This window comes from Protopterus annectens, chromosome 1.part2, assembly GCF_019279795.1.
Source record: "Protopterus annectens isolate FY-2018-M chromosome 1.part2, PAN1.0, whole genome shotgun sequence".
NCBI classification, from domain to species: domain Eukaryota; kingdom Metazoa; phylum Chordata; order Ceratodontiformes; family Protopteridae; genus Protopterus; species Protopterus annectens.
In genome coordinates, this window is record NC_056727.1 from 943,354,994 (window position 1) to 943,379,063 (window position 24,070).

The window sequence follows — 24,070 nt, forward strand, 5'->3', positions numbered from 1 at the left end:
TAACATAGCTGGTCTCACTACCCTCTTGCAGACCTTCCCTTTCATTCTTACAGGTACTAGTCTGTCACAAATCACTCCTGACACTCTTCTCCGCCCACTTCATCCTGCCTGTACTCTCGTCACCTCTCTTCCACACTCACCGTAACTCTGAACTACTGACCCCAAGTATTTAAAAACTCATCCACCTTCACCACCTCTACTCCTTGCATCCTCACCATTCTTCTATCCGCCCTCTCATTCACATACATATATTTTTAGTCCTGCTGAACTTCATTCCTCTTCTCTCAAGAGCATATCTCCATCTCTCCAGGGTCTCGTCCACCTGTTCCCTACTCTCACTACAGATCACAATGTCATCTGCAAACATCATAGTCTATGGGAACTCCTGTCTGATCTCGTCTGTCAACCTGTCCATCACCATTGCAAATAAGAAAGGGCTCAGAGCTGATCCTTGATGTAACCCCACCTCCACCTTAAACACATCAGTCCCTCCCACCGCAGACCTCACAGATGTCACACTACCCTCGTACATATCCTGTACCATTCTTACATACTTCTCTGACACTCCTGACTTCCTCATCATCACGTCCCTTCTTAACCTAGCTTCCACTACTTTCCCATAACCACAGACACAGAGTATAAATATATATATATATATATATATATATATATACACATATACATATACATATACATATATATATATATATATATATATATATATATATACATACACACACACACACATATACATGGCTCCCCCTTCAGAAGGTGGAATGGCTGAAAACTCTAAATGCATATGGCTGAAGCCATATGCTCGAATTTCAGAAGCTCGACCTTCTGGAAAAACAGAAAGTACAGTTTTGTACCTACCATAAATGTAGATGTCCGATAGATATGCAACTGCAGTCATAACATATGGGTTGTCCTGCCTCAGGCAGCCCTCGGTTGGCCGAATTCCAAAGTCTGGGTCCGGCGTCGGCTGGTGTCGCCTCCTCTCCAACATCACAACGGCTGGAGTATAAAGGCATCGGTCGACGCCATCTTCTTCAGTGTTTCTTGCCCCAGATGCCAGGTGCCTCCTAGGAAGGCTAAATTTGGTGAATGGATAAACAATTCCAGACATGCACAACAGTAATAAACAGATACACCATAGGAGATGGCCCCAGCTAAAAGGAACAGGGGGAATGGACCCATAAAGAAGGAAAAGAGGGGAAGGAGGGAGGGAAAATCCGACTGCAGTTGCATATCTATCGGACATCTACATTTATGGTAGGTACAAAACTGTACTATGTCCTTCAAGAATGCAACTGCAGTCATAACATATGGGTTGAATACCATAGCCAAGCTGGGGGTGGATGGAGCTAAGAAAAGGATGGTGTAGCTAAAATGCCCTGCAGGACTGCCGAAGCAAAGCCTGCTCGGGATCTGGAGTACAAAGGCAGGTTGTAGTGTTTGGTAAATCTATGCACGGAGCTCCATGTAGCAGCCTCTAGAATGTCCTTTGTAGCCACTCCTCTTAGGAAAGCTGTGGATGTGGCTATAGCTCTGGTGGAATGTGGCCTAATATTGTCTGGCACACTTTTTCCATGGTAAGAATAGCAGAATCTGATGCAGTGTCCAATCCATTTTGAAATTGTTTGCTTGGAGATTGCTTTTCCTTGTATTCCAGCAGCATAGGCTACAAACAGCTGGTCAGACTTTCTGGTGGCCTTAGTTCTGTCCAAGTAGTAGCATAGTTGCCTGTGTATGTCCAAGGTATGCAGCAGTCTTTCCCCTCTATTTTGAGGATTGGGGAAGAAAGTAGGAAGGTGAATAGCTTGATTTAGAGACACCCTTGAAATTACCTTTGGCATGAAAGGAGGATTTGTTCTTAGAGAGACTCTGTCCTGATGAAAAATGAGGAAGTGAGGTACTGCCATGAGTGCCTGTATCTCCGCGACTCTTCTTGCTGATGTGACTGCCAATAGAAAAACCGTTTTCCATGATAGAAATTGCATCTCTGAGGTTGCTACTGGCTCAAAGGGAGGAAGAGATAATATTTCCAATACAAAATTGAGGTCCCATGCAGGTACTGGTTGTTTTCTGGGAGGCTTGATATTCTTTATCCCTCTCAGGAACTGTCTTAGCAAAGGATGTGAGAACACAGGTGGATCACAACTGTATCTTGCTGAGATTGCTGAGGCATGAATCTTTATGGAAGAATATGAGAGTCCAGAATGAAACATTTCTGCCAAGTATTCCAATATCTGAGGTATACTCAGTACTGTTGTATCCTGACCCCTGTTGGCAGCCCAGATGCTGAATCTCTTCCACTTGGCTGAATAAGCTTTTCTGGTGGACGGTCTGCGTGCTTCCAATAAGATGTCCTAAACTGCCTTGGAAAGAGTGGAAGCGGAAGGAGTTAAGGTAACCTCCAGGCTGTCAGATGTAATGTTTTCAGGTTTTGGTGAACAGTCCTGTAGTTGTGTTGAGTTAGGAGTAGGGGCCGAGGCCACGGTTTGGTCCGAGTTATGCTCAACAGCAATGGGTACCAGTGTTGCTTTGGCCAGTCTGGAGCTTTCAAAATGCCTGTTGGTTGTTCTTTGATCTTCAGGATCACCTTGGTCAACAGTGGCAGAGGAGGAAATGCATACATTTTTAGGGAATTCCAGCTGAAGGACAGAGCATCCGTTGTCCAGGGTAGAGCATGGTGGGTCCTGGTACAGAACTTTTCCAGGTGATGATTCGTGTGAGACGCAAAGAGATCTATGTCCGGTCTTCCCCATGTCTTTGTTATTTGTGAGAAAATGTGGGGATGCAGCATCCATTCGTGTGGATCCAAGAAATCTCTGCTGAGCTTGTCCGCCAGTACATTGCCCTTGCCTGGCACAAACTGGGATTGCAGGTGTATCCTCAGACTCAGTGCTTTTTCCCCAGAGAATCATGGTTAGTCTGCAGAGGGGGTATGAATGAGTCCCTCCCTGCTTGTTTATATACCACATGACAGTGGTGTTGTCTGTCCTAATTAGTAAATGTCCTTGTTGCAGTGATTTTTCGAAACTCTCGATTGCATGTATCACTGCCAACATCTCTCCTTGGTTTATGTGCAGATGTCTTTCCTTTGGTGTCCATTGACCTTGAACGCATCTGCCCTCCATGTGCGCCCCCCATCCATGATCTGAGGCGTCTGTTGTAATTATTTGACCTGCTTGAGGTCTGTTGAAAGACATGCCTTTGTTTAATTAACTTGCTTGAGCCCACCACAAGAATTCTTTTTGCAGACATGGAATAAGTGGGATTACGTCCTCTAGGCTTTGGCTGTGTTGGGACCATAAGATTTTCAAATACCATTGCAGCTTTCTCATATGAAGTCTTGCCAAAGGTATCAGAAGAATGCATGATGCCATGAATCCCAGGGCCTGCAGGAGTTTCCTTGCAGTCATCTGGGAGAGCTGTGCTAGGCCTTTGAAGTACTCTGGCAACTGCTGTTGTTTTTCCTCTGTGAGGTAGGCCATTTGTGTTTGTGTGTCCAGTTTGGCTCCTAGGAAAATAATCTGTTGGGATGGCAGTAGTCTTGATTTCTGAATGTTGACTGTGTATCCCAAGGCCTGTAGTAATTGCATGACATAGTCCAAGTTTTTTATTAAGGTTTGTTTGTTGTCTGCTTATATGAGGCAGTCGTCCAGGTAGGGGTAAATTTGAATTCCCTGGAGTCTGCAGTGTGCCACTACTGATGCCAGGCATTTCGTGAACACACTGGGCGCAGTAGATAAGCCAAATGGCAATGCTGAGAATTGATAATGCTCTGTCCCTGCAAGAAATCTGAGGTATCTTCTGCAGCTTTGTCTGATTGGGACATACAGGTATGCCTCCTTGAGGTCCAGTGACCAGCCAAGACCCCTTGCCCAGCATGGGAAGGAGTTGCTGTAACGTCAGCATTTTGAACTTTGGCACTATGAGAAAGGTATTTAGAGTAGACAAGTCCAGTATGGGCCTCCATTTGTTTTCCTTTCTTGGAACAAGGAACAGTCTCGAATAAAATCCCTGGCCTTGTTCCTGAGGAGGTACCTTTTCTATTGCTTTTATACTTAATAGCTTTGAAACTTGAATGAGTGCCTCTGCCCTTTGATGGTGTGGCAGGTTTGGCATGCCTTGTCTTGTAGGTAAAGTATGGAAGTGGAATCTGTAACCCTTGTCTATTAAATCCAGAATCCAGTTGTCCTTGGTTAAGATATGCCAGTTTTTTGAGAATAAGGATAATTTTCCGCCCAAGGGTGCTTCTCTCTGAGCCCTTGTAGGCGGTATGAAAGTCAAGTCATTGTGATTGCCCTTGTGGTGCAGCTGGACTGGCTGCAGCACTTCTTTGATTTGTAGGTTGCCATTGGCGGCCCCTGTAGGAGCCTCGGTATTGCCCTCGGCTGTTCTTTCCCTTTTGAAACTTGTCCGAGTCTGGGAAGGACCAATTCTTTGAAGGCCAGTTTCTACTGAATCTGGGTGGCTGAACCTGGAGGAAATCCTTGACCGTCTGTACTGACTTAGCTTTTTCCTCAATGGACTTCACCACATCTTGTGCATTAGCGCCAAAAAGCTTCTGTTTTTCCAGAGGTGCATCAAGTAATTTTACTTTGACATGGTCTGGCAGTGGCTGATCTTTTAACCAAGCATGTCTACGTATCACAGCCCCAGTCATAGCTGCCCTACATGAAGCCTCCAATGCATCATAACCACACTGAAGAAAATGATTGTTAACCTGCTGAGTGTTATGTATGTGATCCTGCAATGCCTTTCTATCAATAGGCTCAGGAGAGGCTAACTTTTTCTGTAAATCATCCAGTAAGAAATCCTGGTACTGAAACATATGAAAGAGGCAGTTAAGTGACCTCATGGCTAGGGTGGTAGAGGTATAAACTTTTTTACCCCATCTCTCCATAGACCTAGCTTCCCTATCCGCTGACAAAGGATTCTTGGCAGTGGAGGTAGCCACTCCCTTAGGACCCTGTGAAATAGTTTCTAAATCCACGGAGTGGGCCTTAAAGAGATGTTTGTGAGTGTCAGGGACTCTGTAATATCTGTCTGGCTTGACAGGAGAAGGGGGGGGGGGAGAATCAGGGTTCGCACTGGAGTCGGAGAAAACATCATCCAAAACATCCATCACAGGAGGAATAGCTAAAGGTCTGTGCTGGGGAAGCTTTAGGAAGGTACGGAGCCTTTTCCTGGAATCAGAGAATTCCTGACCCTGCCATTGGAAATGTTCCCTCATTGAGTGCAGGACTTCACCAAACGAGAAATCCTCTGGAGGAGAGGCAGAGTGAATTGATTCCTCAGCATCAGAGTCCTCATAGGCCTGGAAGGATTCTTCTTGAATATCGGAATGCTCAGAATCCCCAGAGGCCTCATCTGAAGAGAGGTTTTCAGTCTGCTCAGTTCTAGGCCTTTTCTCTGCAGGAGGCTGAGAACCTCTGTCTGGGTGAGGCTGAGACCCCCTGATAAGGGAAATAAGGTCTGCAGCAAGAGACATTATCTGTTTATCAGAGGAGGGGGCCTGGCCAGCAGGTTTAGGATGGGCCTTGGCCTGGCTGGCGGCCATAGCACATGCAAAGGCCTTGATGGACATAGATACAGGAGGCCTAGCAGCCCCACGTGCAGGAGTGACCTTGTCCACCGGAATGGTGTCGGGTAAATCAAGAACTTCGGTTTCCGGAGGAAAATCAACAACCGGCACCGGAGAGGTCTCAGGGACCGAAGGACGAGTTAACGCTGTGTCGTCGGCCTGGAGCGGTTGAATTACCGCTTCTGCAGGGACTGGAGCACTAGCGGAGGGTCTAGGAGTAGTATCGGTAGAGAACGCGGGCCGAGGATGCCGGTCCCGGTCCTTCCGTTTTTTGGAAGATTGAGATGTCGGTTGATCCGACGGCATGATATACGCAAAGGATTCGCTGAAAAAGTCTTCAGCAAATTCTGCCCGGCGCCTGAGTGCGCTTATTAAAGCAAGCACAGGCAGCACAGGCCGAGACGTCGTGGTCTGGGCCCAGGCAAGGAAGACAGTAAGAATGGAAGTCCTTATGAGGTATTTGTTTACCACAAGACAAACAATTATTAACTTTCTCAATTTGTAATGACATCGGCTGAGGCAAGAAAAAATGTTCCCCAACGGGGTACTTAGCTTTTAGATGACTTCGGTACTGAAAACACAGGAGCTGACCGACCGGCACTTGCGAACTGCTTCTGCTTCGGGCACCGCGCGGCAAGAAAGACTGAAGAAGATGGCGTCGGCCGATGCCTTTATACTCCAGCCGTTGTGACGTCGGAGAGGAGGCGACACCAGCCGACGCCGGACCCAGACTTTGGAATTCGGCCGACCGAGGGCTGCCTGAGGCAGGACAACCCATATGTTATGACTGCAGTTGCATTCTTTAAGGACATCAATGTTTCTACAGGGGGCAAGCCCCCCCCTGCACACCCCTCGCTACTTATATATTCCAACTCTGAGATCGCACTACGGCACAGAAAGGAAAATCTCCCATTCTGCGCTGTATGCCGAATCCCCATTCAGAAGGTAGAGCTTCTGAAATTTCGAGCATATGGTCTCGGCAATATGCATTTCGAGATTTCAGCCATTCGACCTTCTGAAGGGGAACTATATATTCAGGCCTAGCAACTTTGGCCTTTTTCTTTGGTGGCTCAACAGGTTGACCGGATGGGCCCCTCCATAGCTAAGGTTAAGTGCTGAAGTCATCGATTTTCCAGGAAATTATTCAACGTGTGCATATGGCTGTGCAAAGTTTTTGGAACGAAGGCCTGGCAGATGGAGAAAGACTTATGATCATGAATAGGCCCTAAGCAAAAAAAGGCACAGCTCGTGGGCATTTTTATGGGGATCTGACAACCGTACCTACACTTTCCCTTCCTGGATGACATGAAAGTACAGTTGTGTACCTACCATAAATGTAGTGTATTCACTGTTGCAGTCATTACACTTGGGTTATCCTGCTGGCAAGCTACCCGCAGTCGGCCTGAATTCCAAAGTCCCAGTCCGGCGTTGGTTGCTGTCGCCTCTTCCCTGAGGCCCTGCAGAACTGCAGTGGCAATGCCTGCTCTGGATTTAGAGTAAAGAGGTAGGTGGTAGTGCTTGGTAAAAGTGTGCACTGAACTCCAAGTTGCAGCCTCCAAAATTTTCCTTGGTTGGTACTCCTCTGAGAAAGGCTGCTGATGTGGCTGCTGCCCTGGTCGAATGTGGCCTAATGCCCTTAGGCATTGATTTGCCATGCTGTGCATAACAGAAACGAATGCAGTGTCCTATCCATTTTGAAATAGTCTGCTTTGATATGGCCTTTCCTTGTGATCCTGCAGCATATGCTACTAAAAGTTGCTCAGTCTTTCTGAAAGTCTTAGTTTTGTCCAAGTAGAAGCGTAGCTGCCTGTGTATGTCCAAAGAATGCAGAAGTCTCTCCCCTTTATTCTGGGGGTTTGGATAAAAAGTAGACAAATGAATGATTTGATTAAGAGCCACTGGGATACTACCTTTGGCATAAATGTTGGGTTTGTCCTTAGAGAAACCCTGTCCGGATGGAAAATGACAAAAGGTTCCACTGCCATTAATGCCCAACTCTGATACTCTTCTTGCTGAAGTTATTGCTAGGAGCAGAACTGTTTTCCATGACAAAAATTTTATTTCAGTTGTATTGGCTGGCTCAAAAGGAGGCAGTGTGAGCTTTTCCAAGACAAAATTGGGATCCCATGCAGGTATTGGTGCTCTCCTTGGAGGTCTTATGTTTTTGGCCGCTCTGAGTTACTGCCTTAGCAGTGGATGTGAAAAAAACAAGTGGTTCCGTATTGTAATAAGCTAAAATGGCAGAGGAATGGATCTTAATTGATGAGGATAGGCCCTTGTCCAGCATCTCAGTTAGGTATTGTAAAATCTGAGGGATATTTGGAACAAGCAGTTCAATTCCTTGTGCCGGATTTCAAGCACAGAATCTCTTCCATTTTTCTGCACAGGATTTTCTGGTGCTGGGCCTCCTGGCTGCCAAAATGACATCAATAACTGCTTTAGAGAGAGGTGTGCTCTGAGTGGTTATATTACTCGCCATGCAGTCAGATTTAAGGTTCTGAGTTGGCTGTGCAGGTTCCGATTGATTTGTTGGGTCAGATGATGAGGAATTTGAAGTAAAGCCCAGGCTGGGCCTTGAAACAAGCTCTTTAGGATTGGGTGCCAGTGCTGGTGTGGCCAGTCTGGGGCAATCAGAATCATTTTTGGCTTCTCGTCTGACTTTTAGGAGTACCTAGGGGAGGAGAGGCAGTGGAGGAAAGGCATAAACTGTCAGGGTTTTCCAGCTGAATGATAGAGCATCCACCTTCCAAGCTTATGTGTGATAAGTCCTTGTGCAGAATCTTTGACTTCTTTTCGTTTACTGTGTACCCTAGGCAAATTAGTAATCTTTTTACAAACACCAGATGCTTTAGTAGAATGTCCTTGCTCTCTGCTTGAATAAAGGCAGTCATCCAAGTAGGAATATATTTTAATTCCTTTTTGTCTGCAAAATGTAATTACTGGTGCCAGGCATTTTGTGAAGACCCTGGGCGCAGTAGATAAGTCAAAGGGCAGTGCAGAGAATTGGTAATGCATTGAGCCAGCTGTGAATCTGAGGTATCTTCTGCAAGATTGTCTGATTGGTATATGCAGGTATGCCTCTGAGGTCCAGAGTAACTAGCCAAGCTTTCTTGCCCAGCATGGGTAGAAGTTGCTGCAGTGTCAACATTCTGAATTTTGGAACGTCCAGGTAAGTATGTAGAGTAGACAGGTCCAGTATTGGTCTCCAGACTTTGTCCTTTCTGGGTACCAAGAAAAGTCTTGAGTAAAATCCTTGGCTCTGCTCTTGCTGTGGTACTTTATGAATAGCCCTCATGTCCATGAGAGCAGAAATTTGTTTTTGTGCCTTTGCCCATTGATTGTGTGGCAGGTCTGGCATACCTTTTGGCCTTGGGAGGGTGTGGAAGTGGAACCTGTAACCCTGAGAAACAATATTCAGTACCCATTTGTCCTGGTTGATCATGTGCCAATTTTGTGAGAAAAGTGCTAGTTTTACCGCTAAGGGTGCTGCCAAAAGGCAAGTGCTTGGCATTGGTAGTGTAAAGTCATTGGGACTGTTTCCTATAAGGTTGTGATTTGTCTTCTCTGCCTTTGGAGGCTGAAGCACCCCATTGTTTAGGTCTGTATGAGCCTTGGGGCTGAGATCTGCCTCTTGGGCGTCTGTATCTGCCTCTTGGTGGCCTAACACTGGAAAGGACCAATTTTTTGAAGGCCAGTTCCTGCTAAATCTGGGTGGCTGAACCTTCAAGAAATCCTTTACTGTCTGCATTGATTTTGCTTTATCCTCCATTTTCTTCAACACCTCTTCTGCCTTAACACCAAACAAAGTATCATGCTGTAGTGGTGCATCCAATAATTTTGCCTTAACATGATCTGGTAAACTCTGTTCTTTTAACCAAGCATGCCTTCGAATGACAGAACCTGTAACTGCGGCTCTGCAAGAATCCTCTAATGAATCAAAACCACATTGCAAATTGTGCTTTCCCACTTGTTCAGCTGCATGCAATAAATCCTGCATTTCCTTGTTTTCAGGGCATTCAGAGCTTGTAAGCATTTTCTGTTTTGGCAGAGACATTAGGTATTGTTATTTAAGCATGTGAAACTGGCAGTTTAAAGCCCTTACAGCTAAAGTAGCAGAGGTGTAAACCTTTTTCCCGCATCTGTCCAGTGCTCTAGAATCCCTATCAGAAGGAACAGGGTTTTTTGCAGTGGACGCCTTGACCATTTTGGGACCCTGAGAAATTGTTTCTGGGTCAGCAGCAGGGTTTTTATAGAGAAATTGATGTGAATCTGGAACCCTGTAGTACCTATCTGGCTTAACTGGTGCAGGGGGTAAAGAATCTGGAGACAAACTGGATTCAGAAAAATCATCAACAATATCTAGCACAGGAGGGATAGCAAGAGGCCTGTGCTGAGGCAATAAAAGATGGTCTCTGAGCCTTTTCTTGGATTCTGAATAATCCTGGCACTCCCAATGGAAATGCTCCCTCATGGTGTGCAGGGTTTCCCCAAAAGAGTAGTCCTCAGGAGGAGAGGCTGAAGGGATAGATTCTTCAGCATCAGAGTCCTCATAGTGAGGAAGAGAATATCCCTGTTCTGAAGAGGAGTCAGAAGAAATAGAAACCTGGTCAGAGGAGTCAGTCAGTGTCTTGCCTAGGCCTTTTATCAGGAGGGGGATGGGAACCCCTGATCAAAGTAATTAGGTCCTCGGCCATTTTAAGCATATTTTTCTTTGGCATGGATGACTGTCCAGGAGAATGCTGTACTTGATCGTCTTTAAAGGTGTTTTAGACGATGCCTTGGCTGCTGAAGTGGTCTTGATAGTAAGCTGTGTAGGTCTGAAAACACCCTCAGAAGCCGATGCCTGCTCAGCGGCTCCGGACCCATCTGAGGGAATAGTTTCCGTAGGCCCAATACCTTGAGTTTCCAGAGGCCTAGTTGTCTTCCCCATGGGAGTCGGAAGCGGCCTGTGGCTCTGAGATAGCAGGTGTCAGGGGCTGCGAAAGTGCCTCACTGAGAACCGGCAAATGGCCTAGAAGAGGCTTCGTCGTTGGTTATGGATCTCAGATGCCTGTCCCTTTCTTTGTCCCTGCGCTTTTTATGCACTCCGGTCATCGGTTGTTCCGACGGCATTATATAGTTAAACCTTCGGCGAAAGTAATGTAAAGCAAAATTGAACCCACGCTTAATAGTGCATTGGTTGAATCTAGCACAATACCGACAACTAGCAAAGTCATGGTCAGGGCTTAGGCAAGGAATACAGTAAGAATGAAAATCCTTGAGGTATTTGCTTCCCACAAGAAATACAATTGTTAACTTTTACTGACATCGGACTGGAGCAAGAAAAGTTCCCCCAACAGGGTACTTAGCTTTGTTGAAGACTTCGGATCTGAAATTCAATTTCGAAAATCTCAGGAGTCGGCCGACCGGCACTTGCGAACTGGTTTTGCTTCGGGCACCGTGCGGCAAGAAAGACTGAAGAAAATGGTGTCGGCTGCATCTTGTATACCCCTGGCGCACTGACGTCAGGGAAGAGGCGACAGCAACCGATGCCAGACCAGGACTTTGGAATTCAGGCAGACTGTGGGTAGCCTGCCAGCAGGATAACTCAAGTGTAATGACTGAAACAGTGTAACACGAACATCGTGTTGAGTACAGATAAGTCCAGAATTGTACGCCATGATTTGTCTTTTCTGGGTACCAGGAAAAGTCTTGAATAAAACCCTTGTCCTTTTTCCTTTTCTGGTACTGGTTGAATAGCCCCCATATACATGAGGGACATAACTTGTTTCTGGGCCTCTGCCCACTGGTTTGGTGGCAGATCTGGTCATCCGTTTGGAATTGGCAACGTGTGGAAATGAAATCTGTACCCCTGGGATACTATGTTTAATACCCACTTGTCCTGGGTAATTAAATGCCAATTTTGAGCATGAAGTGCTAGCTTTCCCCCCAAGGGGGCTGCCAAAAGATAAGTGCTTGGTGATGGCAGTGGAAAGCCACTGAGACTGCTTACTGTAGAGTTGTGCTTTACCACCTCCAAATTTGGAGGTGGAGGCACCCCATTGCTTTGACCTGTAAGATCCCTTTGATTTGTATCTGGAGCCTTTGGAGCACCTGGCTTTGCCTTGAGTGGCTCTGTTGGACACAGGAAAGGACCAATTCTTAGTAAGCCAGTGCCTACTGAACCTGGGTGGCTGCACTTGCAAGAAATCTTTTACAGTTTGCATAGATTTAGTTTGGTCTTCCATTTTCTTTAAAACCTCTTCTACCTTATTACCAAACCGACTGTCATGCTCTAAAGGGGCATTCAAAAATTTAGCTTTAACATGATCAGGCAGATTTTGCTCCTTGAGCCAGGCATGCCTTCTCATCACAGATCCAGTTACGGCGGCCCTGCAAGAGGCCTCCAAGTAAACAAAACAACATTGCAAAGTACACTTTCCAACCTGTTCTGCTGAATGCAATAAGTCTTGTAACTATTTTCCACACAATCAGAAATCAGCATCATTTTCTGTTTCAGTAATGCTGTTGATATTTAAGCATATGAAACTGGCAGTTTAAAGCAGTGATTGCCCAGGTTGCAGACGTATAAACTTTCTTACCCCATCTATCCAACGCCCTGGAATCTCTATCAGAAGGGGTAGGATTTTTGCCTGTAGAAGCATTAACACCCTCGGGACTCTGAGAAATAGTCTCAGGATCAGCAGCAGGATTTTTGAAAAGAAATTTGTGGGAGTCAGGAACCCAGTAATATCCATCTGGCTTACTAGGAGCTGGAGGCAGGGAATCAGGAGCCATGCTTGATTCAGAGAACACATCACCAATGTCTAATACAAGGAGGTATTGCCAAAGGCCTATGCTGAGGAAGAAGAAAATCCCAAAGCCTCTTTTTTGATTCTGAGAAGTCCTGACTCTCCCAGTGAAAATTTTCCCTTAAAGTATGCAAAGTCTCTCCAAAAGAGTAATCTTCAGGAGGAGAAGCAGATGGGATGGATTCCTCTGCATCAGAGTCCTCATAGGGAGGAATAGAAAATTCCTGATCAGAAGAAGAATCAGAAGAAATGGAAACCTGATCTAAAGATTCATAATCAGTGCCTTGCCCAGGCCTCTTAGCAGGGGGAGGTTGGGAACTCATGATCAATGTAATTAAATCCTCAGCCACTTTGATAATTTGTTTTTTAGGCATAGAGACCTGAGCACGTGGCTCATGCATCGTTTTTTTAGACATGTAAGTTGGTTTTGGCCTGGTTTTTGTTGATGGCGTCGTTTTACTATAAAAATGTTGAGGCCTGAAAACGCCCTTAGAAGCCGATGCTTGCTCAGCGGCTCCAGACCCATCCAAGGGAGACACATCCGCATGTTCAATACTTGCAGAATCTCGCGCCATACCGGACTCAGAATGGGTCTCGGTAGAGGCCTGCGACTCAAAAGTAGCGGGTATCAGGGGCTGCGAAAGAGCCTGAGTACCGGCGAACCGGTGACTGGCTTAGCAGAAGCTTCGTCGGTTTTGCACCTAGACAGTCTGTCTTTTTCCTTGCGTTTTTTTGTGAACTCCGATAGTCTGATTGCTAACAGACGACATTTCAGGGTAGTTAAATCTTGAACCAAAATATTTAGAAGCAAAAATATACTGACGTTTAATAGTGCGTTGGTTAAATTTAGCACAAAACCAACAGCAAGGCACATTGTGATCAGGGCCTTGGCAAGGAATACAGTACAAGTGAAATTCCTGATGAGGTATTTGCCTCCCACAAGTAAAGCAATTATTAACTTTTACTGACATCGGTAAAGAGCAAGAAAAAGTGTCCCCAACGAGGTATTTAATTTTACTTTTAAGACTTTGGTTTTGAAACTCTAAATCGAAAATTTCAGGAGTCGGCCGACTGGCACTTGCGAACTTCTGCTTCGGGCACTGCACAGCAAGAAAGCCCGATTAAAATGGCGTTGGCTGCATGTTTTATACCCATGACGTCATGGAAGAAGAGACAGCAACCGACGCAGGACCCAAGACTGTGTTATTCAGGCCGGCTGAGGGCAACCTGCCAGCAGATTACCCCAAATGTAATGACTGCAACAGTGAAACACAAAGATCATCATACCTTAAAATCCTGAAAACATCCAAGGCAGCACTGCTAAGCCATAGGCTTCTTCAGGCAAAGCCAAAAATAATCTCATCATACATAAAGTGATTGGGACTTAAACCATAGATAAAAATCAGTGCAAAACAAACAAATTTGAGGCAAAATATTTCAAGATAACATTAAACTTTCTGCATTAATGTAATTATAGACATCTACAAAAATTTCCTTGAAGTGGTGCAGCTATGCTCTAAACTGATAAAATATTTAAGTACTTGGGTCCAGAGTTAAGTATAATCAACAAACATTTTCCTCATATAAAATTGACGTATGACCATTTTACTCACCAAACTCTCAATAATCGGGTGTAATGTGCTGCCATACACAAGCATAAGAGACTGTCCATCAGGGCAAAAAGCAGCTGCTAGGATTGGGACTGGTACAGCTACAGACTGTTCATCTTTACCAGACGTAGCTATCTGAATGGTACTATTTGGTGCAAGAGGTTTCCTGCAAAAGCTGCAAAAGGAAAACAAAAAAAAAAACACTATTTAAAGAAATTACTGTTACTAATATTACAATACCAAAGCCAATATTTCTTCGCATTCCACTGCAACCTAAAAAATGGCAAATCATGTAGAGCCATTAAAAACATTTTCCGTTAACCTACTTTTATCCTTGACAGGTTAGAGGGGATGCTGGATCTTATGCTAGCAACCAATGGACACAAAGCAATGAAACTTCTCCTGCATAGGGTGACTAATACAGACCACAAATGTACTCAAAACATCTAATGGAAATTTGTAGAATTACCAGATCAATTTACTGCAAGGCACTGGTGGAGAGAGGAAACCAGGCACCTGGAGAAGCATCACATGGACAAAGGAAGGGCTTGCATATTGCTCACAGAAGGAACCCCAGCTGAAACTGAAGTTCTTACTGAGAGTCTACACATACAAAACAGCTTTATGTACACAGCCAGCAAACAAGTAATACTCATGTTAAAAAGACAGACTACTAAATCTCTTTTTTAGTAATGATTCATTCTCTGCCAAGACCTCTCACATCCTTGCACAAAAACATAAGGAAGTTATTTAATACTCACCTTAACAAATCTTTAAGATATTTCTGTTACCAGATACATTTTAATCAATTCATTTATGGAGACATTCCTTGAGGGCAAGTGGGTTTATCCATCCAATCTTTCATAACTTGCTACTGTTTTCTCAGAAGCTCACAGCCATAAAATTGCACTCCCAGTAGTACTGCATGCTACAGCTTCACACCAGCTTCATAAAGATGTCTTGCCACAAAGGTCATCAGCTCAGCCTCGACCACTGAGCAAGTGTCCTACAAATCAAGGCATAATTTAAAAAAAAAGTCTGAAACCTACAAAGTGCATGTCCATAATGCTTAGAAGATGGCTGTCTTCTTGTTCTATCCACGTTGTTAAGGTAAGAATTTCAAAGGAAAAAATTAAGGCTGTTAAAACAGGAAACTAAGAATTTTGAGGTGTTTATTTTCTATTATTGATATTAGCATAAAAAGAAGTGGTTCTGATGAAGCCGAATAATTAACAGAACATGTAGTAGGTCTTCTCCCTGATGAAGCTCTGCAAAATTTGGTGGTGATCAAGAGACTCCCAACAATGGATGCAAGTGTAGCCCTGAAAGGAACATAATTTGGGTCTGCTATCTAGACAACTGAGATGTGCTAAGCAACTGGACTTGCTTGAATGACAGTGAAAATGGTGGAACAGTAGCATGATGCTTTAGTGCTACTGAAAGACAGTCCCACAGGGGGAGTCAAATATGAAACCTTAGAGATGTCTGGATATGTGGTATAAAAAGAGCACTAGCTTGCAACGGAGAAAAGAAACCAATAAGGAAATGGTGTGCATGAAAGGAAGAAGGTTCAGAATGCTTGTGTTTTATTACATTCACGGAAGAACTGTGGACTGGATTTGCAAACATGCAAGGAAATGGTACACAGCCTGCCACTGTCTTTGGCAGAGAAGAAATCTTGGAAAACATGGAGTATACTTGTTAGTTTCACAGTATGAGACAAAACAGATGGTGGGAGTAGCAGCTAGGTAAGACGAGTACTGTTAAGGGATGGCCGCATTTTATCATGTTTTTTCAGCTATCTTACAGCAATGGCACAAACTTTTAGATGCAATAAAATATGAGAGACAAAGACTTGGATACGAGCAGACTTTTCAGAATGTATCATGGTATTCTTTTTCAAGTGGAATGCAATTAATATCAGTTCAGTATTAGCAGGATACAAGAGACATTGAAACAGACAATTGGATGTTGGAAAGCCCAAACTATTTACTGTAACAAGAAATGAGACCCCCTCCTGCCTGATGTGGTGCTATAGAATGAACCAGAGCAGCAGTAAGAATGTGATAAGCCTGTTAGACCACTCATGTGCCCAGAAACTAACTTACATTGGCTGGAAATAGATTACAGGTCTTCATGGTAATATGTAAAGCTTTGGTTAATGCAATTATGCAGAAATTATAAATTACTTATAACAGTAAGTAATGAATATGTTAGTTTTTTAATCCCTGCTGCTGAATGTACATAACTGCAAGCTACGGGTAAGACTGAAAAGTGAATTAGTGTTTAAGTCCACTAAAAGCACTGCCTCTAAGTGAAGGGAAAAGGCATTAGAACTCAAAGTAATTCTGTAAGACGAAACAACTAGTTCAAAGAAAATTAAATCACTTCCAGGAGGAAAAATGATTTAATCCTAAGGGACAACTAGACTACTGAAAGTTCACACTTCTGTACAAGAGAGACAGTAGCTCCAAGGCTCAGCACTAAGAGACAAAAACACAAACCACTTTCAAAGAGACCAGACAATACCACTCAATCTGGTTTGAAAAGTGGACAGCCAAAGCCTTGTTAAAGTTCAGACTCCAAGCAGAGGGCTTCAAAAGCACTTTGAGAAACTGCTTGAACAGACAACAGTGCAGCATACCTCTGCCATCCACAAGTTCTTTAGGGGAAGAAAGAAATGTGCATCAAGACAATGGAATAAATGAGGCTCAACTGTACAAGTGACCAATATAAAACAATCTCCTGAAGGGTAAAATGGGGCAATACAGTATGCTACTCTGCTCATATGGAAAACCATGTGCACTCAAGACACAAATATCTGCTTGGCTTCCTGGTAACTTCAAACACTTGCGAAGCCACTATAGAAAGAGCCGGCACAATTAGAGTTTACTTCAGAGGTCAGACCCCAAGGCAGAGCCAGGTGCTGGAGCAAACAAGAGAAGTATTCTCAATCAGGAACAGGAGGGTTTTATGTGCTGTCAGTGATTAAACTACGTGAAACAGATCCTTCTTGACCATCATACAGGAATACTACTTTGTCTGACCACTCTTTCCCCAGCTTTATAATGAAATGGAGGATGACAGGAAATGGAAAGAAGATCGCAGTACTGCCCACTGTGACTGGATGAAAAACATTATAATAAATCCACCTTTGCCTGCAGTATGAATCAATAAAAAGATGGCAAATTCTTCAGTCTTTGAAATGCCCCACTTCTGGAACAGAACCAGACAGCCTCCGATCTCCGCTCCAGTAACAAATGAGTAGTAGTACAGAGCGCCCTCCAGCACAACCATTTATTCCAAATATGAACCACTGCTTTAAACAATGACTTCAACTTGTCAAACTACCAGACATGCATCACCTCCCTTCAGAGAAGTACTACATGATCTCTTGCTTTTAGGAGTATCAGATGTGTAAGTGCCTCAAGAAAGTTGTGACATTAACTTCAGGGCAGGGATGACGCACAGACAGTTGAAGTAAAGCCCCATTCTCCACAGGGAGACCAAAACTCAGACAAGGTGATCCCCAGCACCTATGCCTGTAGGATTTTCAAATGCAGGAGTAAAAGGCCCACCAAGATGTTAATAAGGGGGATGTCCAGGCTGAGACAGTCTGGTCTTTCAAATGTCTCATTTCTGACAAAGGGCCTGAAAGTTCAAAAAGACCACCAAGTTAACAAACCAGAACTTACTGAGTTCCATGGTGTCTCCTCAACGGGACGGGTCACACAAGATTTCACCCACCCACCCCCATTAAAAAAAAAAAGAACCAAACAGCACCAACTTCAGCCGAACACTTAAAATACAGCAAGGAAACCTACAAATGTAGCAACCTGAGGTTACAATGGGTAATGACCATCTCTATCAAACCTCCATTCCGGTGAAGTGCAAAACGCAAATTTAACTAACGTGTGTGTGCGTAACATATATATTACACAAACACCAGCTATGTATGAAAAATATATACATAGCTGTTGAACAATGAGTGATGAACTTCCAAGAACTGACAAGAACCTAAAGGTGAAAAGAACTGTACATCATCCACCCCAGTTTTCCCCAAATACATAGGGTGTTCTCAACTGTTGCCATCTCTTCACACAATCCAACCACCTCTTTTGCTGGACACCATCGTTTCCTCTTGCCTTATTCCTGTCTGTCCAGAATCACCTTCATCAGACTGCCTTCCGCACGTGCCCAAAAGTACAGTTCTGTACACTTACCATAAAATGTAGATGTTAAGAGTGCATTCACTGTTGCAGTCATCACACTTGGGTTATCTGCTTGCAAGTAGCCCTCAGTCTGCCCGAATACCAGAGTCTTGAGATTTCTGTGTTGGATGCTGTCGCCTCATCCATAACGTCAGGTCATCAGGGGCATAAAACATGCTGCCGACGCCATTACATCAGTTTTTCTTGCCCCAGATGTCAGGAGCCCCCAAAATAGGAAGCAATCAAATGGTGTGGAACACCTCCAGAAAAAAGTAAATACCATTTCCATAAGATCTGGCCAAAAGAGGATGGGTAGAAAGTATAGAAAGAAAGGGGGCTGGAGGGAGGGTAACCAGGACTGCAACAGTGAATACATTTGAACATCTACATTTATGGTAAGTGTACACAACTGTACCATGTTCTTCGTGTTTCACTGTTGCAGTCATCACACTTCAGTTGATTCTCAAAGCTGAGGAAGGGTGGAAGCAGTCAAGAAGTACTAGGGCTGGCTACCAGGCCTTGCAAGATTGCTGTGGCAAATCCAGCACTGGATTTGGAAAAGATGGGTAAGTGGTAATGCTTGAAGGTGTGTACAGAACTCCAGGTTGCAGCTTCCAGGATGTCCATGGCAGGGACTCCCCTGAGAAAAGCTGCAGAGGTTGAGGTAGTCCTAGTGGAATGAGGCCTGATCCCCTGTGGGGTAGGTTTTCCATGGTGTTTGTAGCAGAAATGGATGCAGTGTGCTATCCATTTAGAAATGGATTCAAAATTGCTTTGCCCTCTGCCCCTGTAGCAAAGCTGACCAGTAGCTGGTCAGATTTTCTGAAAGGTTTAGTCCTGTCAAGGTAGAACCTGAGCTGTCTGTGCATAACCAAGGAGTGCAGGATCCTTTCCCCTTTATTCTGAGGATTAGGAAAAAAAGGTTGGCAAATAGATGGATTGGTTTAAAGCCACACTGGATACCACCTTGGGCATAAAAGATTGGTTAGTCCTGAGGGAAACCATGTCCGCATGGAAGATAATGAAGGGTTCCACAGCCATAAGAGCCTGTAACTCACTCTTCTTGCTGAAGCAATGGCGAGCAGTAAGGCTGTTTTCCAAGAGAGGAATTTTAAGTCTGCTGTAACAGCAAGCTCAAAAGGGGGAAGCGTGAGCTTCTCTAGTATAAAGTTAAGGTCCCAGGGCAGGAGTGGGAGCTCTCCTTGGGGGGGGGGGGGGTCTTAAATTGTTAGCTCCTATCAGGAACTGTCTGACCAGAGGGTGAGAGAAGAGGGGTGGGCTCAGTATTGTAATGAGCTGAGATGGCAGAGGCAAGAATCTTAATTGATGAAAAGGATAGGCCTTTGTGGAGCAGCTCTGCTAAGTAAGTTAGGATTCAAGGCAAGGAGGGCACGGCTGTGTCCTTCCCTTGAGACGGGCTCCAAGAACAGTATCCATTCCACTTTTCTGAATAGGATTTCCTAGTACTGGGCCTCCTGGCCTCAAGGATAACATCCAGCACCTGTTTGCAGAGGGTTGCTGGTGATGTATTCAGGGAATAAGCCAGGCTGCCAGGTTCAGGGTTTGCAGCTGAGGATGCAAAGTCTGTCCCTCCTGCTGGGACAGCAGAGGGACGGGTCTGCTGTAGGTGCCAGGGTGGCACTGCTGTCAGACTGGGTAGGAGTGGGTGTACCAGTGCTGGCATGGCCAGTCTGGTGCAATAAGGATTGTCATTGGCCTGTCCTGTTTGATTTTGAGGAGTACCTTTGGAAGGAGGGGCAGAGGGGGAAGGCATAGATTGAGAAATTTTCCCATGTGAAGGATAGGGCATCCACTTTCCAAGGTTGGCTATGGGGAATTCTGGTGCAAAATTTGTTTAGCTGATGGTTTTGGGGGGACGCAGAGGTCCACCTCTGGTGTCCCCCACCTGTGTATTAGAAGTCTGAATGAGTTGGGTTCCAGTTTCTACTCATGTGGGTCCATTAGATTTCTGTAAGTAATCTGCCAGTGAATTTTGTTTGCCTGGCAGGAATTGAGCTTGCAGGTGCACTTGGTTGCTTAAGGCTGTGTTCCACAGTGTCATGACTAACCTGCAGAGTGAGTAGGAGTCAAGTTCCCTCCTGCTTGTTTATGTACCACATAACTGTGGTGTTGTCTGTCTTTATCAGGAGTTGTCCTGGCAGGATAAGGTATTTGAAGGCTGTCAGTGCATTCTGTACAGCTAACATTTCTTTTTGACTGATATGCAGGTGAAGATGTCCTGGGCTCCATTTGCCTTGAATGCATTTGCCTGCCATGTGAGCCCCCCATGCATAGTCTGATGAGTGTTGTCAAGAGTTTGGACGGCGGGGGGTTGTGAGAAAGGGAGTCCTTTGTGGTTGCAAGCCTCAGCCCACCAAAGGACCTCTGCCCTTAGGCAAGGAATGATAGGAATCACTGCTTCCAGGTCCTGGGGATGTTGACACCAGAGACTTTTTAAGTAAAACTGGAGTTTCCTCATATGCAGTCTTGCATATGGAATCAGTAGAATACATGAGGCCATGAACACTAGGGCATGCAGTATTTTTCTTGCAGATAGCTGGGTTTGGGTGGCCAGTCGTTTGAAATAAGTTGTCAAATAAACCTGCTTTTCTGGAGTGAGGAATGCAATCTGGGAAGTTGTGTTCAAGCTTGCTCCCAGGAATAAAGTCTTTTGGCTGGGTACCAGATGTGATTTCTTTTCATTGATGGTATACCCCAGAGAAGATAGGAGTCTCTTTACAAACGTCAGGTGCTGAAGTAGCAATTCCTGACTGTCCGCCTGAATCAGGCAATCGTCCAAGTATGGGTACATTTGAATATTTCTCTGCCTGCAGTAAGCAATGGCTGGTTCTCTTTCCTGGGCACCAGGAACATCCTGGAGTAGAAACCCTGTCCCCTTTGCTCTGTTGGCACAGGGTGAATAGCCCTGATACTGAAAAGAGAAAGTACTTGCTTTTAATCCTCTGTCCACTGGTTTGGAGGAAGATCTAGATCTAGCAATCTGCTTATGGTTGGCAGAGAGTGGAAATAAAATCTGAATCCCTGGGATACAATGTGTAAGACCCACTGGTCCTGGGTAATATACTCCCAGTTTTTTCCATGCAGGGCAAGTTTTCCTCCTCGGGAGCAAGTACTTTGGCACAGCTGGGAAGGGTTTTAAGGACAAATGATTGTGAATTTTTCCATAGGGGGGTGGCTTACCACTCCCAGCTTTTGTGGAGGGGGCACTCCATTGTGTAGATCTGTGCAAACCCTGAGACAGTAGTCTTTGTGGCCTGTTGCCCCTGGGCTCGGGCTGAGAAGGTCTAGAAGGGACTGGAAAGCACCAATTTTTTGAAGGTCAATGCCTACTGAGTTCTAGGTGGCTGTACCTGTGAGAAATCTTTAACAGTTTGCATGGATTTAACTTTTTCTTCCATCTTTTTAAGAACAACTTCTGCTTTAGAGCCAAACATTCTTGGTTTAATGGAGCATCAAGTAATTGTGCCTTGACACGGTCTGGCAAGATTTGTTACTTCAGCCAAGCATGCCTTCTCAGAACAGGCCTAGTGACACCAGTCGAGCAAGATGCTTCTAAGGAATCAAAACCACACTGCAAAGTATGTTTACCAACTTGGTTTGCAGAAGGCATTAAGCCTTGTAAGTCCTTATTTTCTGCACAATCGGGAATTCAACAACATTTTTTGTTTAAATAGATCAATAATATGCTGCTGGGTACTTCAACATCTGAAACTGGCAATTTAAAGCCCTGATGACAAGAGCTGCAAAGGTATATACCTTCTTACCCAATCTATCTAGACCCTAGAATCCCTGTCTGAAGGGGCAGGGTCTTTGGCTGTAGAAGCCTTAATACATTTAGGTCCCTGGGAAATGGTCTCTGGATCCGCAGTGGGATTTTTAAAGAGAAATTTGTGAGTCAGGTACTCTGTAGTATCTGTCAGGCTTTCTAAGAATAGGTGGTAAAGTAAAAGGGGTAAGGCTGGATTCCATAAATACATCTGCAATATCCAGGACAGGGTGAATAGCTAGAGGCCTATTCTGAGGCAAGTCTAAAAATTCCCTGAGTCTCTTTTTGGACTGTGGGTAGTCCTAGCATTCTTAGTGGAAATGCTCTTAGGGTATGCAAGATTTCACCGAAAGAAAGGTCCTCCTCTGGGGGGAGACGGAGGGAATTGACTCCTCTGCATCTAAATCCTCATAGATAGATAAGGGTATGCCCTGGTAATGACAGGGGTCAGAGTCATCAGACTCATGGTCTGAAGAATATGAAGGAAAATCAATCTGTCTTTTAGAGGGGGAAGGGTTTCTTCCACTAAAGTAAAAAGGTCTTCAGCTATTCTAAGCATTTGTTTCTGCTGCATGGGAGCTCGAAAATGTGCTTTGGTCATCGGTTTCCTAGGTGTAGTGCAAACTCTGGGCCTGAGAATTCGGTAGATTTAGTCATTAACGAAGTAGTTGGTTTAACATGAACATCGGAAGGACTGAATACACCCTCAAAAGCCGATGCCTGCACAGCGGCTCGAGATACATCCAAGGTAGAAACAGCCACAGGTTCCACAGTCGAAGAAGCATCTCGCAGCATACCGGACACCGAATGGGTCTCAGTAGAGGCCTGCAAATCTGTAGAAGCGGGTAACAGGAGCTGCAAAAGTGCCTGAGTACCCACGGACTGGCAGCTAGCTTAACGGAAGCATCATCAACAGTTTTGGACCTATGCAGTATGTCTTTATCTGAGTTTTTTCAGGTCGGTAGTCGGATGGCTTACCGACGCCATTTCAGAATATGGAGAACGAAAGCAAAAAAATTTAGTGACAAAAATAGCCCGATGACGAATAGCTCGGGCACAAGGCAAGAAACAGAAAGCGAGGGACGTCGTTGTCTAGGCCTAAACAGGTGACGCACTAAGAATGAAAATCTCTGAGGAATTTGCTTTCCACAGGCAAGACAATTGTTAACTTTTTCTGACATCGGTTAGAGCAAGAAAAAAGGATCCCCAACTGGGTACTTAGCTTTACAAGACTTCAGGTTTAAAACTCTAAAAACAAAAATTTCAGGTAGCTGCCGACTGGCACGTGAGAAGTGCTTCCGACTCCCTCATGTCAAGAAAAGCTGATGTAATGTCGTCGGCTGCATATTTTATACCCCTGACGACCTGACGTCATGGATGAGGCGACAGCATCCGACGCAAAAATCTCAAGACTCTGGTATTCAGGTCGATTGAGGGCTACCGGAAGGCAGATAACCCAAGTGTGATGACTGCAACAGTGAAACACGAAGAACATCTACAGTAATCTGTCCTCTGACATTTACTGCAAGTGGAGCTACTTTGGCTTTTGCACTTATATTTTCATTTCTTTGTTCCACAGGCACTTCATCTCCATCACCTCTAGTTTCCTCTGCTGCTAGTCTTTATTGCCCAGGTTTCTGTACAACACAGTAATACTGGTTGCATCACTGTTTTCTGCACCTTACTTTTCAACTTGCTTGCTATTAGTATGTCATACACTACACCACTGACACATTGCTAGTTCACTGCAGACCCTTTGATTCTAGCTTTGACTTTACCTCATCATTCAGACTTCCCTTCCCCTCAATCAACCCTCCTACATACTTAAACTGTTCCACTTCCTTCCTTTCTATCTCTAAGTTTCTTCTGATTTCCTCCATTTGCTACCATTACAGGTGTTTTAACTCTGTACTCAGTTTTATCCCATTTGCCTTTAGTTTTGCATTCTAATTTACCATTTACTGAAATTCTTGTTCAGAGTCGGTCTGTAATGCCACACTGCCTGCATACAGCAACTCTGTTAATCTGTCCCATTCCACCGATATGTTATAGTCCATTACCAGTATCAACATCAGTGG

The 24,070-nt window shown here is 44.6% G+C and overlaps 1 protein-coding gene across 1 annotated transcript in view; it reads right to left on the reverse strand.

Annotated features, from left to right (window-relative positions):
* WDR43 (WD repeat domain 43) overlaps positions 1 to 24,070 on the reverse strand; it is a 1,886,673-nt gene that overhangs the window by 1,066,650 nt on the left and 795,953 nt on the right. Inside the window, exon 8 of the mRNA XM_044059887.1 lies at positions 13,998 to 14,169. Within this exon, the coding sequence (XP_043915822.1) occupies positions 13,998 to 14,169 (172 nt within the window). The remainder of the gene's footprint in view (positions 1 to 13,997; positions 14,170 to 24,070) is intronic.